At 37.1% G+C, this 20,237-nt stretch overlaps 1 protein-coding gene across 1 annotated transcript in view; it reads left to right on the top strand.

The window, feature by feature from the left end:
- Window positions 1-20,237, top strand: part of EXT2 (exostosin glycosyltransferase 2) — an 82,592-nt gene that overhangs the window by 21,918 nt on the left and 40,437 nt on the right. The window contains exon 8 of the mRNA XM_085321897.1: window positions 15,150-15,281. Within this exon, the coding sequence (XP_085178023.1) occupies window positions 15,150-15,281 (132 nt within the window). The remainder of the gene's footprint in view (window positions 1-15,149; window positions 15,282-20,237) is intronic.

Genomic DNA, 20,237 nt, shown 5'->3' on the forward strand with positions numbered 1-20,237 from the left:
TTCAGAAGTCTTTTAACACAGGCTCATTAAGGCATAGTATCAGAACATTAAAGTAACCTACAATGGGAATAGAAGATGACTTATTCATTTGTGTATTTAGGCATTCTTTCTCACAGCAGAGATTTTAGGTAAGGATGTTCTTTTTGAAAGAAGACCCTATTGTATGTACTTGTTCCTTTTTTGACTTTTTAACGCTGCCTGCCCCCCAACAATAAAATTTTGGAATTAATATCTATTCTGAAAAAACAAACAATTTACTGTGTTCCAATGGTACAAGAAAGAAGAGGTACAGTGATTGAATGCAGGAATTGTTTTCATCCTGGTTTCCCAAGAAAATGAGTATGATCACATAGAATGTGCATGTCCCTCTAATTTTTATGTTATTGCCCAATTTCAGCCCAACTTATAGAGAGGTGGAGATCTTGAATATAAGAAATTTCGTGAAATTAGGTAGCTAGGTAGAAGATTAATACTCCAAAATGGCATTACTTTTAAGAGAAAAACTTCAGCTCAAGCTGACAGTGGTACAAAAGCCCCTTTGGGACACCTCTATGATTCTGCTTTAGGAAAGGTTCTAACTAGAATTGACGCTGTCTTAGGCAGGAGAAATGCAGGTACAGAATGCAAGACAGTAAGTGGCAAGTGAAGTTCAGTGTAGATAAAGAAATGTACATGGAAGGGAAAACACCCTTTCTCATATGCAGTGGTGATCTCTCAAGCAGCTGAAATTGCTTGGAAAAGTGCATTGGAGCTATAGTAAGTAGTGTGAAAATACGAGTTCCATTGTCAGTCATCATCAAAAAAAGTAAGTGATGTAAAGAATTTTTAGAAAAGGTATAGAGAATAATATGGAAGATACTATGCTACTGCATGAATATGTTGTATGTTTCCTCCCTGAATACACAGTTATGGTTCTTCTATCTCAAAAAGAGTGTAGTAGAACAAGAGTGATCAGAACTTCCATGTGAGGACTGGTTGAATGGCCAAAGTCTCATCTCAGAAATGAATGATGGGGGTAGAGTGTAATGCAGATCTATAAAATAAGAATGTCATGAAGCAAGTGGATAGGAATCACTATGCACTGTTTGATCCAATTTCATTTGTTCCCTAGCTCTTGTAATATTGGTATTCTGTTTAAAAAACAAAACAAAACAAAAACAACATGACAATCTTTTCCTAGACCTTATAGTTGATATGTGGGACTCATTGCTTCAGGATTTTTTGTATGTAAAGGGTTTTTATTGGCTCAGAGAGTGATTGAAGAAATCCAGGGAAGGAAAATCAGTCAGACACAAATGCAAAGATGCACCCTCTTACTTAAGAAGTTCCAGAGTTGCAAGCTCCTGGAAGGTGGGGAGTACTCTGGGAAAGCACTGCAGTACGCTTCCTGCGTCTGCCTGTGGGAGTCTCTAAAGAACCTGCTGCAGACCATGGGTAGAGGCAGAATACAGGGCAAGAGGGCCACTGACTCAAACCTGGTGTGGTTGTAGTGGTGCAACTTCAGGACTCAGATTTGCAGGAACTTTAATACTTCATGTCTTGTGGAATAACTTGTTCTCGTTATCAGTATATTTTAAATACCTCTAAACCTCAGTGACTGACAAACACTTTAATGAGAGATTCTTAATTAAGATGCATTGTTTTGTCTTCTGTATGTATCCTTAATTCAGTCTCCTAAAGCCCCACTAGATGTTGACTCAAACAAACAAACCCACCTAGTGGCCACGTGGCTACTTCTCTTTTCAGTCTATATGGACAGTTAAAAACTAAAAAGAAATACACATTTGGTTTAAAAAGTAGATAACTTTCAAAGAGTGCATAGAAAACACAATTTGCCCTGTTTGTTCCCACAGTGGCAATACCTGGACAAACTATTATTATTTTTAATGCACATCCCCTGTGCCTTAGCCCTGACCTGAAGAAAAGTTCAGACTCCAGGTCAAACAGACCTGAAGACACGTGCATAAATCAATGACTTGTTTTAGTGCCACGTTAAAACAACATGAGTGGCTGGCTTTTTCTGACCCCTCCTCCCTTTCATTTAATGTGCTTCTTTGGCTCTTCTTTAAAGAGGGCTCTGCAGAGTAATTTCAACCCTTATCAGCTTGCTGACAGCTATATGAGCCTTTCTGCTGGCTCCAGGCAATGAGTGCAGGCGTGTGAAACTTCCCATTCTTACAGCGAAACACTCCTGGATAGAGTTAAAGCAAATGGATGGTATGGAATTTTTTGTGGGTGGTATGGCTCACATATAGGAGATGGGATTTAGTTCTGGTTAATCAATTAAACAGAACTTCATTATCTAGATGCTGGAAGCTCTTTGAGCATAGTTAGATTTTACAAGTCTTTTAATGAGAATACTCAACTTCCAGCTGCAGTTTTTTCCCTGACAAGGGACAGCTTCTGTCTCGGACTTCTTTAGACTCATCATTATCGAATTTAAAAGAACTTTCATCTGTCTGCCATTTGCAGCGTTTTAGGGAGTGTGATCAGAGAGGCTAACCCTGCTTTAATCCTCCCAGAGTGCTTCTATGGAGCTCGGGGTCCCCCATAAATGTCAGGCCTGGACAATTTGCCATCTTATCAGATGCAGTGAAGTTAGTTGCAGCCCCCTCCCCCCAGGAAAGATTTGTTACTGCAAACAGCAAAGGAAAGAGAAAATTTTTGCCTGGCTTATTGCCAGGATCACCAGGGGAGTTGTAGAATCCTTGGCATTTATATAGGAGACTTTCATTGCTCCCTCTCCCCTATTGCTATTGCTTTCCTGAACGAAGAAAAATATTTTCATGTTTTTACTGCAGAGCAATCCTCATGGTATCACTGAGAAATAGCTCAGAAATCTAAGAGTAGTCACCACTCCATTGAGTAGTCTCTCTAGAATGAAGTTGAGCTGCCTTAATATCTAGATTTGCAGCTTCTAAATAAGAGAAGGTTAGACTTGAACTGCAAGAGAGAAATTATGCTATTTTAAGACAATATTTCTTTTTAAACTAATGTGTATGCTGTTGTAAAGTGGAGTTTTGGCACTTACCCTTTGCAAATTGCCATAGACAGGTTGGATGTGCTGCAGATAAATCCAGATTATCTAAATTTGCATCAAAATGCGGTTCTTTTAAAAGAATATTTGAAGCACTTTGCTGCAGATTAAGTGAATGTTTAAASATCTCTCCTAATGTTCCACTCATGCTTTGCTCTGTTGTCTCCCTCTACTGCAGCTTAGTCTGTTCCATATCACATTTCTTTACCAAGTTCACTTGTTCCACTCACCTCTATTATTATAACATTTTCAATAATGAAGCATTTATCGATACCATATAAATAAACTGTATTTGTATAGTAATTTGCATTGAGGATAATAAAAGTGCTTTATGAGTACTAAGTATATCTTGGTCTTGTACCCATTTTACTGATGAGTGAAGAGAGATGTGAATGACTTGTCCAAGGTCGAATTGTTATGGTAATAATGGGATTTAGAAGTCCTGGATCCTCTTTCTTTGTTTTAATCACTAGATCACCCACATCTTGCAAAGCAGTAGGAAAGTTTGGCTTTGTTACAAAGACTTTGCATTTTCCTTAGAAACAGTCTGCTGCCAGATAGTCTTTAGACACCTTTTCCTTTAATGTTCCTCTGACTGTATGTTGTCCTAGTTTCTTAGATGCCCATATGTAAGAAGACTACATGTCTCTGTTAGGAATGGAAAAGGTAGCTGTGCTAGGAATACACTGTTATGCCCTTTGACTTGTAAGCAGCACAACGTGTATCTAAGGATTAGTTCTTTCCTGCAACCCTCATTTTTCCCCATTAGCTAATGATTTTAAATGTTCTTTAGAAATGAAAGTGGCATTTGTCTTTACTTGTCTTTGAATATGTATTCTATTTTGATGACCTAAATCTGTACAGAGATTTTAGAGAGGTGGGTTATAGAGGACTTGCACGTTCCATGATTTTAATAGTAGAATAGGGAACTTCAGATAGAAGCTGTTAGATGACCATTAAGATCATGAAATAAACTTTCCTGCAACTAACTCAGCGGGGTGGTTGAATTCTAGTCCAAGACTGTCTCTAGAACACTTTATCTCTGTTCCTTTAAACAGCAGTCTACCGTAAAATGCTTCTCAACACATTGAAGCAAACAAATGCAAAAAATGTCAGTGCTGTCTGTTAAGGTGTTGCGCAAAATGCTTTTCTAATCCTGAATGGTGATTAGGTTAAGCCTGAGTATGCATACAAAACCCACTAACCACCTGTCTGAAATACTTCAGTAAGCTAATAGCATTGATGCACAGTCCCTTCTCTTTTCCTCTCATCACCTCTTTTGCTTCTGATCCATTGCTAYCTGTCTTTAGTCTCCAGTGCCTCAGGGAGTCCCTTGAAACTGGAGTTCCATCTCTTCTGGAAGTTGTTGTGTAGTAAGGGGAGAGGAAAAATTCCTTTCTGACCTTTTTAACTGATCAGCTGAAGCAAAAGATTAACACAGAATAAATATGCAAATGCTGGTCAGTGATGTATTTTTTTTACCTTCTAAGGCTTTAATGTTTTTCTTTGTGATAAGTGCTGTCTTTTTTTGTCATAACTTGGCTTCATATAATAAAGAACATTTCCTTTTCAGGATGCTGTTTCAGATGTTTTCCAAGAAGAAATATATAACCCTTGTTGATGTCTATCAGTTATTTTGCCCATCTAAAATTATTTTCAATCCTATTTCTACTGAGTGTGACCATGACATAATGTTATCACCACCAGCAATTGTTTTTGACCTTACTTATTTCAGCATACAGCCATACAACTATGCACAGCTTGGATCATGGAGGGTAAGGTAATTTTACATCACTTAGGCTAAACTCACTTATTTTTAAAGTATGGAGGGGGAATGCAACATTATGTCCATGTCTTAAATTTGTCTTGTATATGAGGAGAAAAAAAATTGAGTGTTGTTGTCACTCTTTCAGCTTTTATCCATATGGAATTCAATAAGATATGTTTGTATTCAAGCAATATTGGCGGTAACGTCTGTGGTTAAAACTGTCCAGTGCTCAAAACTGTGTGTATGTGCATACGCTTATGTTTATATAAAATAGAACTATATAACTTACAGGAAACTGGGCACAACATGTCTTCATCAAAAGAACAAGTTCTTCCTGGTATAGGGCTTAAGCTCTGAAATTGAGGTATGTGCTGATTTTTGAAAGCTATAACATAGTGGTAACCCTACCTAGATTTTTTTTTTTTTTCTTATTACAAAAAGCTATCCTTTCATGTTTGTGATTGGCACTGGGTTTGCTTTGTGTTTAACTTCTCTAATCAAGGGAATTTAAGCTTCTATTCTCCCAGTATTAGTACAGCAGTCATGGGAAATCTCAAACAAGACAGATCTTATTGCAGCAGTTGACACAAATAAAAGCAGTTGTACTTTTATTTATTTATTTTTGATGCTGGATGCTGATTAAAAGTTTCCAAGCATCCTTTAGCCRTGTTATAAAGCCAACCAGCAGAGAGCAGAGCAGCTGCTGGGAAGGGAAGATGTTAGTGGACATAGGACAAGATCACAGTGGGAAACATCAGTGTGTGTAACTCAGAAAGCTGGGAAAGGTGTAAACAGATCCCCAATTTATCTGTAGAGTGAGCTCTCCAAACACTGTTTTATTGGCCAGTGGCTCCTGCTTTACTAACCTCTAACCTCTGCAATACTCAGAGGTGCTGCCCACCAGCCAGCCTTGCCTTTGAACCCCCCTTGGCTCCTGCCACCTCAAAGGCTCACAGTCCGATTCCTGTGTTTTGCTTGGGACCTCACCTCTCAGCAGGATGCCTGCAGCAGGGAAAACTGATCTACCCTGAGAACACAGACATATTTGAAGGCAATACCCCTGAGACCTGAAACCTATTGCTTTCTGTTTCAGGAGCTGTCCATCATTTGTCAAGAAATGTGGCTAAAAACTCTCCTCCCCCCCTCAACTTCAGGCATGTAATAGTTGAACATTCCCTACAGTTASCTACACATAATTATTTTCTGCTTTGGACCCCTTTTGAAGCAGCAAGAGTAGAAGTCTAGCTTGCTGTAAGTTTGGTATTGTGCAGTTAATAGAGTGTGCAAAGAACAATTGTGAAAGGATACAGATCTGAGTAACGCTGCTCTGACTGCTCCTCAAGTTGGGTGCCTTGCCCCTCACAGTGGCTGTCCGATGAAATTGGAGCAGTTGGGGATCCTCACAAACTCCTGGCAGCTGGAGGAAGACGAGTGCTGATATTGGTGTATTTGCATTGTTATCAGTAATGATTATGCAGATATCATCTGAAGGAAAGTTGAGTTTGCATTGATGTCTTATAGCTGTGTTACCTCTCTGGTGTCAACTCAAGTCACTTGCCTGTAGAACAGGAAGATAGAATTGAAAGCTCCTTGGGAGCAAGGGTATTCAGGAAATGGAGGYCAGTTTTACATTACACTGTTTTAAAACTAAGTGCATTTTGAAACTTAGCTCTTTCTCTTGTCTTGCTCCTCTCTTTGCTGTCTTTGTCTTCATGCTTTGGAACAGTGTTCCCAGCCTCAGGGTTTCATGCGGCTCATAGTGTTGTTACCCCTTTTTGGCTCCATAGCTGAAATGAATTTTTGATTTGTATGGTGTCAGGGCAGTAAGTCAGTTTTCCTGAGTTGTGAATAGTGTAACTTTTGCCTTCTGCAACACAGTTGCAAAATTGACCAGTTTATTATGCAGAGAAAGGAGCTGGACATGGAGAAATCTTGGAAGGGAGGGGAGAATACCAGGATTAAGTGATACTTTTATCTATTCAAATCTTGTGTCCTTTTTGCTATTTTTAAAACAAAGTCAGTGTCTCCAGGACCAGGAATAGTGGTAATAAGTATTTGAGGGATCAAGATGATCTAGGCTTTTTATGCCTAGATCAAAATCTAGGCATAAAAATGTTACTGTTTCATAAGAGAAAATGAGAACTATTTTTCTATTCAAGAGATAGCCTTTTCTGTGTTGTATGGTTGCAGCTGGATTTTAGGCAGAGCAAGGCTATTGTTCAGTTCAGAACAGAAGATGACAACTTTAATAAAGAAGCCCCCAAATTGTCTGAAAGTATGGAAGCAAGACTTACTGTGTTAACTTTAACAGATATGCTTTTTTAAACTGTTTTCATATTTGTGTAGTATATTGTACATATGGATTACTGTAATTCTTTTCAAAGCATCAAAGAGGACGCTGTGAGGAAAAATGCAATGCAAAACGTTAAACTTAATAGCTGAGCTTTCACTAACACCTTCCTTTACCCTTAGCTCTTATGAGTCAGCATTTGTCAAGTAGTTTACAGCAATAAAACTCAGAGATGGTAGAAGCAAGGTACTCCCAAGCGGCTGGTATCTGGAGGGTAAGACTAGCATTTTGAACTGTGACCTCTGTGTCCCCTATGAATTGGCAGCTTCAAAAAGAAAAAGAAAAAAAAAAAAGAAATTTAGGTAATGGAAAGATTTAGTTTCTACTTCTTGTTGAGTATTTGAAGAGGGCAAATATGCTTGTTTCATGAGTGAAATTGCTGCAAGTCAGATGATTAAGTCCATCCAACATTTTACTTTTGAAGAGAGAGTTTTTGAAATTGAATTACAATAAAAAACAGCATGACGAAATGTCTGTCTTGAGTCTCTTTCTAAAATTCTTTGTTCAGAATGTCAGTGGTCTTCACCTAATTCTGTTGAGTAATGGCAACACACGGGATGGATGTTTTCTTGGATCAAATTTGGCAAAATTGAAAGACTGTGGACTATCCAAAGCATTTTCTGTGCCTGTGGCATTTATTGTCTGAGCTAACATCCCAGGAATAAGCTACGTGAATGCATCTGTGACATAATCAAGGACAGGTAAATAGGACTGTAATGATACAAATTACTGTTTGCTTACTTTTTTTTTTTTTCCTTATGCTTAGCCTGAAAAAAAGTGTACTTTATTAAAGGAATATTTCTCTATAGGCCTCTCTTATTGGTTAAAAAAAAATAAATACATGGAATGAATATTTTTGGGGACCTTACTTGGGCATCATGTGTAGTTAGGAAAACAGGATTGAAAGATGAAATGAATATTCTGGAATAATATTGAAAGAACATTGTTGTGTTCTAGTAGAAGCAAACCTTAATTAAACTAGAAACAATTCCATGTGCTCTGCATTGTTCTATGGCTTGTTCCTCTTTTTATTTTTCCTTTCTGGAGATCCTTTTAGTTTGAGCTTTGGAAAAACCCAGTGCCAAATTATGCATTAGTCTTTATCTGAAGTGATTAGACACCAAAAAAAAAAAAAAAAAAAAAAGTGTAGCTCCAATTTTCCCCACACCCCTTTCTTTAGCCTTAAAAAGGCAAGTTGATATTATGAACATTCTTTATACAATGCCAGCGCTACTGTTTTTTTATGAATAGGTCTTTGTTGGCAAATAACCACAACACAATTGACTTAGCTCAAATTTGAAAGATGCATTTAGTTAATTTTTATGCTAATCTAATCTAAACTAATCAATCATGAAAATATTTTAGAAAGTTTTTAATTGTCAGGCAAATTAGCGTGTGTGTGTGCAGCATTACATTGAATTAATGGGTTCACTCTTAAAATTCCTAGATAATAATATGTGTATGGGGGGAGGCATAAAATTTTCACTTTCAGACTGAATTTTTTAAAGAGATTATCTCCAGTTTGGAGTAACTATACTGACAGCCCTAAAGAGGGCCAATATTACGGAGCTTGCCTGAGAAATGGTAATTGTTTTAACAAATGTAGCCTATGTTACACTTCTCATTCCAGATCTTTGTGAAAAAGAGTGTGTCCTCAGATCATTTTTGAAAATAGGAATTTGATGAAGAAGACAGATTGTGGCCCTAAGCTCAGTCAGGTAGTCTGTCTACTCAGATTCCCTTTATAATAGGAGGAGACAGAGGAAGACAAATTGTGCAGGAGGTATTTCAAAGCTCCAGAGCTCTTAAGCTTCTCTCTGAAGGACCCCATTACTTTCCACTGATTACAGAGAGAAGATCAAGCCAGCCAACTTCAGATATGAAGAGTTGGGTGGTATGATGTTACTCCTAAGCGTCCTAAACTATATAAGCACTTTTTAAAATCCCGAGTTATTACTACCATATAGAAACAACAAGTTACCATCTTAATTGCATAGAGTCTTCTGAGAGTTTCTGTGTAAGCCTGTCTAAAGAAACTAGGATGGCACTGGTTTTAGCTGATGCAGCTGGTATCGTCTGAGGAATTGCATACTGAGAAAGTGATGCATGTGATCATTGAAGAAGTTGTTGGAACAGGGAACCAGCTGTAGGAACAGTAAGGCAGTCCAGAAAGYGGGACTGGCAGATTGTGATTCAAAGACAGAATTATGGGGGAATTTAGCGTTATGAGATCCTCAATATGAACCTCAGAGTTTGTTGTAGAAAGCTCTGTATGAGATGCTTGTTCCTCCAGAAATGGAACTTACACTCTTTCTGAGTCCCATTTTGCCGTAAGGGAGCTTGAAAGCTCAAGCTTGSTATCTAATTATTGTACAGCTATCCTCATATGCATCTTTAGCTGGTGGCAAATGTATGATAATTCAGTTTATCTTGAACCTCAATTGGCTAATTAAGCTCACCACACAATGGAAAGGGGCTGTGGGGTGCATTCGAACAGTTAGAGTAGCTTACTTAAGGGGAATAGTTTGTTAGGTCTCAGTAACTTAAACATTTGATTATATTATAGTGTCCCATATAACTTCAGAGCTTGAAGGTTAATGGAGAAACTTATTGGCTAGAGCTAAGAGCTCTAGATACTTCTTGTAATATTCTTTATGTCTCTGCTGAGAGTACATGTTTTAACAAAGGATTGCTGCAGTTAGTTGCCCTGGTAGTATTGRGTGGCTAAACATGAATTTTATTACTTTAAAATTTCTTTTTACAAATAATTAGAAAGGACTATTCTGTGGGTTTATCCACCTCTAAATTTACAACAGTAAGTTAATCTTACAGTATCTCCATGAGGTGGAAATTACATGTGCTGCTGAGAGATTGAAGTAGAAGCAAGAGATCAAGTGAATGTCAGACATTTGTCAGTGCAAAAACAGAATTAAAAATTAAGATAATGTAGTTTCCAGGCCAGTACTGTAGCAGCTAGACTACACTCTTTTTCTCTGCCAGACTTCCCTGACCCAATGGATAGGGAGTAAAAACCAGAAACAGTAAGTAAGAGCTGTAGAAGGGAAAACATTAAGAGTCACCTTAGCCAGTGTGAAAATGGTAATATTTCAAGGCCTCATAAACTTTTTCAAGGCATTTTGGAAACACAGAACTCCTGCAGTGGGGCAAAATCTTACAGCATCATGGCGCCTGACTTAGAAGCTGAGGAAGTGGTGGTTTATGGGCAGTTAACTTTTACTGCTTTCTTGCAAATCTTGTTTTTTTCCCCTTTGCTAACTTTACCAACTGCAACCAAATCTGGGCTGTGCGAGGACGGAAGGCTAGAAAGTCCCCTTTGTGGAATATTTTTTCCCTTGATCTAAATGTTACAGAAAGTATTCCTTTCCTTGCCTCATGCCCAGTGTTTTTCTTTTCACAAACTAATCAAAAGATTTACATTGATCTGTCTTGCACTCTACACCGGAGCACCATTAGTGGCATTAACACTAGAACTTATAAACATTATATGAATAGACTCTGTAACCTGATCCTATGCTGGCTTGTAAAGAGCTTATAAAGAGATGCTAGGCCCCCAAGTGTGTTTATTTCTAAGGAAAATAACACCTTACCTAAATAAATGTTACTTTCTGTGAGTAGGCTACCCTCTTGCAGCAAGCTGCTTTCTGTTGTCTTCTTTGAAAATAACTGCAAATGCTTCTCTCCCGGGCTCTTGCCTGTACCAGTATGTGCTGGATGTTATCAGCTTAGTTTCTTTGGAGGCCACCTGAACAAAATCCTAAAAGTGGTGAAGAGTGGAATTGAGCTGCTGGTTTGGACCTTTACTTGCTTGACCAAATTTTCCATGCCCTCTACAGTTCTGAGAGAGAAAACTAAAATAAGTTTCTAGGCACTTCTTACAAATATTGCTAGTGCTTCTTATGAGTGTGCATATGTATTTGTGGGGATATATTAATACCTTTATGTTATGTTAAGCTTTGACAGGACATGGTGGGGATTCATGGGCAATCTTAGGAGTGTGCAAGAGTTGAAAGAAAAAATCCAATTCCTAGAAACACCTCTTGCTGTCATTCCCATGTTTGTAGTTTTGGCCTGCAGGGCTCACCTCTTGGAGAGAGGGAGAGAGGGAGCTGAATCTCTGATTCCTTCAGCCTTTGGCTTTCTTACTGAGGCTGTCTTGGCTTTGTAAAATGTTCTGCAGAAATTAAATTCAATTGAATTAGTTTCATGTGGAATCTATTGTATTATAAGAGATTCCAGTGATTACTGACCCATTGGGCAATCCAAAGATGTCATGTTGTATTTCTCATTCTCAGTCGCATCATTCAGTACCCTGCATTTGACTCTTCCACATGTTGATAAAACTCTTATAAAAATACATTCTCTTCTATCTTCCATTGTGGATCTATCTTAGATTCTCTATTTATCTAGAAATTTAGACAGAGAAGAGAAGCTATGCTTCTTAGATACCTGTTTGCAGTTCTTGGTAAAGTATAACCCTTGAATGATATCTTAATAAGTTAGCATGTAGCCATCTGTGCCGTATTGGTGGTTTTACTTGATCTCATTTTACAGTTGAAATTACCTGTGACTTAAGCAATTTTACGAAGTTAATATTCTGTACAAATCCATGACCCACATATTATATTTCGTAACAAAATTTTAAGTCCTAATCAAGCAGACTACTAGAGTGTTAGAAGTTAACTTCAGTTCAAGCTAAAGGAGTGACAGCCAGACAACATCATAGTTGTCGACATTGAATAATCAATGCTGTGTGGAAAATAAGATGTAAAGTGTGGACCATTAATTTCGAGGTTCCGTAAGTCTTTCAAACAGCCCTAATTAGTATGTTATATTCACAATACCTCAGAAACATTACCCAGTGTAGTAAAGCCACTCTTCAAGTATGTAACCATTGGTCTCCTGCATTCATGAACTGGAAAAATAGAGGTGGACAGCTCAGAAGAACTGTGTAAGGTTACTAAGAAAGTTGGCGCTGGAGGTAAGAACGGAGCTTGTTCTTTCTTACTTCTGAGACCTATATTCCAAAATGCATTCATGTGATTTTATTCCCCTAGGTGTTTGTTACGTTATAACATCAGCTTCTCAAGCACACCAAGTAAAGCAGAAAATTCGTTTCAAATGGAGTAGACACACATCTTCCTAGTAGAAAGCTTTCCCAAAATGTTTAGTAACTTAACATGCTGAATAGCAGAGACTAGCAAGCCATGTTAATCAGTTCTGCTTTATAAAAGCAAACAAGGTGGGGAGGAAGTATTGAGACCTTGAAACATCTGTTTGGAGACTTAGAATCCCCTTAGAAGGTTTTGAGTTCTGTGTTAAAGAAACACAACTCCAAAAAAATACAGCCAACTGTGGGAACATATTCCAGCTCTTTACAAAACATGAATTACGTAAATATTAGTCTGTAAAAAGTAAATTCCCTCTGCCCTCCTCTCCAGTTTTGCTTCAGGTATAAAGGTGTAATCTTGCCTGACATTGCAAACATTATTTCAGCAAAGAGAAGCTAGATCAAATCCATTCCAAATGATCAGATCTTTCCAAAGAAGGAAAAGGGCGTTTRTAATGTGAATTCAGATAATCATAAGCAATACAGTATTAATTAACATGGTAAGAATTAGGACAGAATAGGAATGCTGTCATTTAGTGACAATGAAATACACAGTCCTGTGCTACTCATTTACTGTATAAAGTGTATGTTAGAAGGCTACATAAAATTATTTCTTCTTCGTAGTTAGTTTTCTTCTAATAGCAATAGTTTATTCAAACTATTGGTTAATGTGAAATTTGAAATCTGTATTTTCACTCCTGTTTAATAAGGATATCTGAATGGAGAAGTTGTTTAGTTTGCTATTCTAGGCAATGTTAATTCTTGATCTGCTTCTGGTTTTCTAAGTCATCTGCTACTTAGTTTCAGATAATGCACGTTTCTTAAGAAGAGAGATGAGAGAAAGGAATATTTTGGTCTTTGCTTAGAATGTGTTTGCTTTATTTAGTGTTCTTGTGGTATTTTAGGAAGCTGAATATTGTTTATTCTTTTTTAATACAATTTTTCTGCTTTTATAGTTGGGTATAACATTAATTTTTATCAAGTTCTTGATAATAATCTTTTGGCCTGTTGAGTTCTCCCGGGGGAGAAATACAGAGACAGAAGGGATTCAGTTCTAGATTCAGATTCCTTTTCACTTTCTTTGGATTAAAAGCTCCAAAGGAGCTTTTTGGATGTACTCATGTATCTCCTGAATAAAATCTTGAAATATTCTGAAGCGGTAAGGCTTGTGGTTGCTCATGTTTTCTCACAATAAAATAAAACTAGTGCTCCAGAGAACACCTTGTCTGTTTCTGTGTTTGCTTTCATAATAGGAATGTGGATTTTTCCTCCTAACAAAACTATCCTGAAGAACTTGCTTTACAAACTACCTACAGAGTAGGGTTTTGAAGCCAGTGTTTTGACAACAGATGTTTACTTCTCGATCCCATAGCTTATGCTCAGGAGGATGACATACTCGTGTATGTGTAAGTTTACTTCTGAATTTGCATTTTTCCTCACTTGTAATCTCTCCTCTACACTGTTCTTTATCTGAAGAATGCCATAGTACTGCACGAAGTGCACATGTTGAGATCTTTGTCTACTGAAAAGTAGTTACCTGCAGAATGAAGCACACTTCCAGTCATCATTACAACTAAACAACAGATAATTTTGGTTCGTATTGAAGTCTCTAACTCCAAAAGCTTTGTATTACTTCAGTAAGTTAATATTTCTAAATATTATGAATGTTATGTAATATTCTCATAGGACGTGATTAAAACTGGCTGTTCTATAGAGTCTTTAGATGTTTTTAAAACTCGACAGAAAGAATAAAATAACGCTAGCCCAACTTTGTGCGTTGTGTTGTATTCGTCTGTGAAAGCTATTTAAGCTTCCAATCATCTGAAAATATCTTTTAACTCTTCTGCTACCCAGATACAAATGCATACTCTTACAGCTGATGCTGAATCATAGGGAGATAGTAAATTAAGTTACCTTCTGGACTCTTCAAGGTGCTAGAGGATTCCTGAAGAAAAATTAGGTTGAGAAAATTTACCTCTCTGGGCCAAAAGACTCGAACTATATTTTTTGGGGAAAGAATGTTAACCTGTGGGGGGATATCGTCCTACAGGATCATTTGATGGTTGCAGGCATTTAAAAAGTTAATGTACATCTCTATTAAAGAACCAGATCTGTCAGCATTTTCGTTTTCCAAACCTTGTTTTTCTTCCAGCATTTCTGTCTTACATAGAAACTGGAACAAGATTAAAACTTACCTTACTGAGCTTTAGCTTGGAATTGACTCATCTGTGAAAATCAAAGTGTTTGTGTGTAACAAAATCACATGCAGTTTTATACTTTCCCTGTATTGTAAACTAGCCCAGATTAATGATTCTAACAAATTACCATGTACATATACTTTCATGTAAAAGTCTTAATATTACCAAATAATATTTGGTTTATGGAAGACTAGAAAGGTATTTGCTAGGTAGAATTCAGGAGTAATATAACTCTCTAGTTGATTACCTATTTCTAATATTACTGTTAAAAGGTGCCCCTTTTCGGTTCCATTCCTTTGTTTGGCTATTTAGTTGCACTTTGGATTCCTTTGCTTTGGAAAATCTAAGTGTAACAGGAACAACTTCTGCTCTGTGGTTAAACTGCTTTTGGCATTTTGAGGAGGAAAACTGATTCCTTCAGGTATTTACGTGGATTCTCATTGTGCTTAATCACTTGCAAAAGTAATGCTGCTTCCTCTTTTTATTGGCTGTAAGTCTCATTTTTTTGGATTTTGAAATCTTCAGGCTTTGTGGAAACATCCTAGTAACAATAAACATGCCTCCTAATTTCATTTCCACCTGTCTGGTAGACTGCATTAAACAGATTGTGTATGGCAAACTAAAGCCCGATCTGTGGAGTGTGAAAGTGAGTTTTATTCTCCTTACAGGCAAGATGGTTCTGGGAAGCATATTTTCGATCAATGAAAGCAATTGCTCTTGCTACTCTTCAGATTATCAATGACAGAATTTACCCATATGCTGCCATTTCTTATGAAGAATGGAATGATCCTCCAGCTGTGGTAAGTAAACTAGTTTGATTCACTCATAAAACAAGTTGCTTTTTTCCCTTGTACAAGAGATACGCGCTGTGAAACTTGGTAATAATTTTTTGCATGTATATTGTAACTTGTACAGATTAATTCAATGTATTTTATGAAAACTGGCAAAAATCAGTAGTARTTCTTTTTGTGTCCTGGCTGTGAAAAGTGAATTTTTAACTTTTGTTCTTGCACACTCCAAATTGCTTGATTGTTTCTGTTAAATTCAATGTGGTTTTAATTCTCTTAAAAATGAATAACTGCAGTAGAAATACTGAAGATGTTAAACTGCAAAGCTTTTTCACATAATTCTACTGAAATACCTGATTTTTCTGATTCCTGCAATTTACTCCTTGTTCTTTCTACATAATTTCTCTTGTACAGAAACTGATTATCAAAATTTTGCTGGAGTGTTGTTTTTTACCCTTGAAAAAGTAAGTTTCAGTGGTTGAACCCAKCTTGGTCAAGAAGAAACACTGGAGTATTAATTAACTTTCTGCACCAAGCAGCTGGTTCTGATTTCTAGTATATAAAAGCCTGCAGATGATTTTCGCTCGTAATCAGTTAATTTTCTCTGTGTCAAAAATGTAAAAAATAGTTTTGTTTTACTAATAAAAACAAACTTGTTAATGGTCTCACCCTATGATGACATAGGGAGAGTTTCTCTGAAAGCTCAGRAGTAGCCTATGTTTTACTTTAAACTGTTCAGATTGATAGAGAGTAAATAATTGCTGAAAAAGAGGTAGTAGCTCATTGCTGTTTCAGAAGAGGATTTTGTGTTGCCTGTCTTAATCCACTGTTGTTGTTGACTGGAGAGTGAACATAGCACTCATCAATATTTGAGGAACAAATTAAGCTGCAAAAGAGGTAAGTAGTTACTCTATGAGAAAGGGATAAGAACATCTTAACACCTTTAGATTATGCTAGCAAAACAAGCACCCCGAAACTCCTTGTGAAAAGGAAAAAAGGGCTTTAGGATTAGTCAGGGTTAAAAGGGGATACAAAAATGTCTTTTCCTTGGTTCTCTCTGTTATTGGAAACCCATTGATTTCTCTGGAAGCCATTCTTACTCTGTGCAACAACCAGGCTTTTTTCTTTGTTTGTTTGTTTTTAATACATACTTGGAAAAATATTTATATTAGTCTTCAACTCAGAGKTTTTTTAGCAGAAGGTTTATTACCACAGACACAGCAACATATAGAACAGCACTCTGAAACTGTGGATGAACATATAACAGCAATACCATGCCAGGGCAGTGTAAGGAATAAACAGGAATATTGCATCAATGTATAGTTGRTGAGAAAATTTAGAAGGCTGACTGCAATTAGCCAGGTTGGAATTTGTCCAGGACGTTGGAGTTAACACCTCATATCATGACCGTCTCATGCCACAAATGGTCAGTTCCTTGGTGGTTTTATTTCTCAGTTGAAAGAATTTGATGTTTATCCTAGTCTATGAACATTGCTTAATATGTGCATGAATTCACTTTTTACTTCAGTGTGGAACAGAAATGTCATAAAAAGTTCCTTTATGGGCTGCGTAAGCTCTGTATTAGCCAGCAACACAGAGTGCTTGTGACCCTTTCTCAGAGGGTCAGTGAAAGAAAACAGAATTCAGATCGGGAATTGTTCAAGAGCAATTAAATTTGTAGAACAGAAGTGCACAGTCCTGTGATGTCCATAACTGTGGATTTTGATAGCTACTTTGAGAATGAATAAAAATTTCCATGTGTTAGATTTTTTTTCTTAACTAGCTAAGGCTGTCGGGTTATGACCCTGGTTCTTTCATTAGAAGCATATAACTGGAGCCTTNTGATAACTTCACAGCATCCTGTTTCTGTGCACCTGATAGTCTTTTGATGCTTTATGGGCTATAAGAAGAAAAGTAAGGGGTCAGGTCTTGATACTTTTTTTTATTTTGAATATATTTTATGTCTTTAAGATGAGAGCATACTACAATTGCAGTCTACTGGGGGACATACTTTCCTTCCTAACTTTAGATAATTCAGAAGGTGGTGATATATGCAGTATCTACTAGTAAATTTAATAAGTCGCTTAGTTCTTAAAATAAATATTTTAAAATAATTGCACTATTCAGTTGTCAAAATTCCACAGTTTGTCTGTGCTTTTTAGTGGGAATAATGTTCCAGTTGAGCGTAAGTATGTTTCTCATTTGCGTTCATGCCTAATGTCCACTCACAGCACTGTTACAATCTCTAGTTAGTTAGATGAGAAATTGTATTTGGAGAGCAGGCACTTAGGTACCTTTAGGGTAGCAAAAGATGGCAACTTTATACTCTTAACTCCAGTAAGAAAAAATAATTAAAGATGACTTGAATATGTTCCTCATTTACAGGCAAGTTACCTTATTTTTCTCTAGATAAACTCCAAGACTGAAGCATTTACAGAAAATTGTTTCAGGTTGGTCTCAGGGCCAAGCTGTGGGTAACTGTTAGAGTAAAGCACCTGTAAGTTCACATTAATACTGCAGTGGAACGTGCAAGTGGCTTGGCCAGAACTGAACCCCCAGAACTTGTCATTTATGTTCTGCCTGTAGATATGACCGGCTCAGCATCCGATTGCTCGTTCTCTCCTTGTTCCTAGTGATGTTGTGTTTAGTAACTATTAAATGCTCTGCTCTTCCATACTCTCTTGCTCCTGTTACGCAATTTAGATAGAATTACAGAGTTGCTGAGAAAGTAAGTGAAAGCTATAAGCTGATTAACAGAAAATGCGGAGGGTGCGATCACCATTTTAAGGCAAGGAACTTACTGCAGTTAGTAAGAGATTTGCCTCATTAGTACAAGATTCTTCCTTAAAAGCTCAGATCCTTGTGCTCTGAGTAAWAAGGCCTTGAAAATGGGAACATGGATTTGCCTGTGGAATAACAATACAGAAAAGGCCAGCTTTAATTGGTTTATTAGCTTGCTTGCTGGGAAAAGGATACCTTTCTAACCAAAAGAAGAGCTTGTTCTCTGTGTAAGACCATCATGCAGAGGAAAATCCTTACATAGTGAGAATTGTTGTCCTTGGTTTCTCACCTGCCCGTCTCTTTGGTGAAATGTTTCTTTTTCTTTGTGTACTGTTAAGGGATTAAATTTGCTTAGCATGCCACTAGGAGCCTGAGAAGTAAAAGAAAAATAGAGCTTAATAACATCTCTTACTTGTTAAAAATATTTTGGTGCTCAATTGTTTTAAGTGTTCCAGATGTAAGATAAAGCAGTAAATGCGTTTTTTCTGTTTTGACAATAATTCTCTCTTTTGAACATAACTCTCCAAGGCGTGAATTTTGCTCTTCATTTTGTTGAGCTATTGCAATCCCCAGGAATATGCCTTACGTTTAAGATTCGTGATCTAATTTTAATCTGTTTCCTATGCTTTGATGTAGTATTGCTGTTTTATTATTTTAACTAAAAGACAGGAGAACCAAACCTATTTTGAGTTAACATTTTGCTGATTAAGGTCTATAGGTATGCTAGATAGAAGAGGTTTTTAAGGGCCTCAGATGTTCACTTAGGGAAGTTTGTAACAACACCATGATTGAAGAGGAAGCTGCATCTTCCACAAAATGTTACCTCAAGTTTGTCATCATTTGGAAAGTAAAATTGTTAAAGACTCCTGGCTATTTTCTAAAGCTTTTCTTTTTGCTTTTTACTTGAACTCTGATTCCTCTGGGAATTAGGRCATATCTGCAAATGTAATAATGATTAGGTACTCTTTTCAGAAGGACATTAATGCCTATACCTGAAAGGATTGCTGTTGCCTTGGACAGAGAAAATGAAAGCAATACTTACACATTTAATATCAATGAGGCACACTCATGGCTAGATCTGTGTATAGATAAGCTTTATTCCTGTTCCCTCCAGATCAGTCTCAGCACAAAAAAATTCTAGCTCACTTTGTGTTGGGACTATAGTTTTCCAAACACTTTAAACTGCCGTAAGCAGGCACTGTTGCCTAAAGAAGGGATCCTGTTCCCTTCTACATTCGGATGAAGATTTCTTTTTCTATGTGCTACCTCCTCTTGGGCTGCCCTGTGCATTTGTATAGACTTGTGGTGAATTAACCCAAATCAGTTTCCTTATTTGAAACTTACCCAATAAAAGAAAGAAAAAAGAGGAGAAGGGGCAAAGGAGAGGAGCAGGTGGCTAGGAGACTACTGCTTTTGGCAGATAGTTTGGCTTATATTGGCTCAAAATACTAGTGAGACCATTGCCTGAGTGTCTTCACCACGGTGTGGCTTACAGCAGCAGTGTGTAAGGGTGTTTTTCCAGCAGAAGGGGATGTAAGGTACACAGAAGATAAATGCATATGCAGTTAATTCCATACTTTGTACATTATATGGAGGAAGTGATCCAAGCAGTTTTACATGTTCCTGTGACTTTGCTGAAGATTGTTGGCGTTTTCTAAAAGGAAAAAAAAGACAATATAATATGTATTATTTTCCTACTCATAGACTATCCTGGTCAGGAWGTGGAAGGCTAGTAGCATATAACAATATACTGACTTTATTCCTAGTATGTTTTGGAATAGAATATTCAACAAAAATGCACTACAAGACATTTCCTCCTTTTAATGAAGAGGGGTAAATGACATTTTGCAGTCTGAAATTCAGTTCCTGGGCTACTTGAGTCCTTGATATCTCTGCTAGTCTTGCTGCGAGTGTGCTGGTTTTAATGCCTTTGTATTTATTGGTCCAGCCATTATCCACTGGGGCAATCAGCTACGCTTCAGTAAGGCAGAAAATGACAGCTTATATAATATGCTTTCTGATTATTACCAGTTTGCACTGGATTTAGAAGTAATAACCTAGACTTGAGACTTGATATGGTATCTTCAATTAAGCACTTTTTTTTGCTGTAATAAAAGTAAATCAGTTTCTCTTGTGTAATTTTTTTGAGATTATTTGAATTCTCACATTTTTGTCTTCTACCTCCCT

Source organism: Rhea americana, unplaced genomic scaffold, assembly GCF_003343005.1.
Source record: "Rhea americana isolate MKP2758 unplaced genomic scaffold, rheAme1 scaffold_72, whole genome shotgun sequence".
In the NCBI taxonomy this organism is placed as follows: Eukaryota; Metazoa; Chordata; class Aves; order Rheiformes; family Rheidae; genus Rhea; species Rhea americana.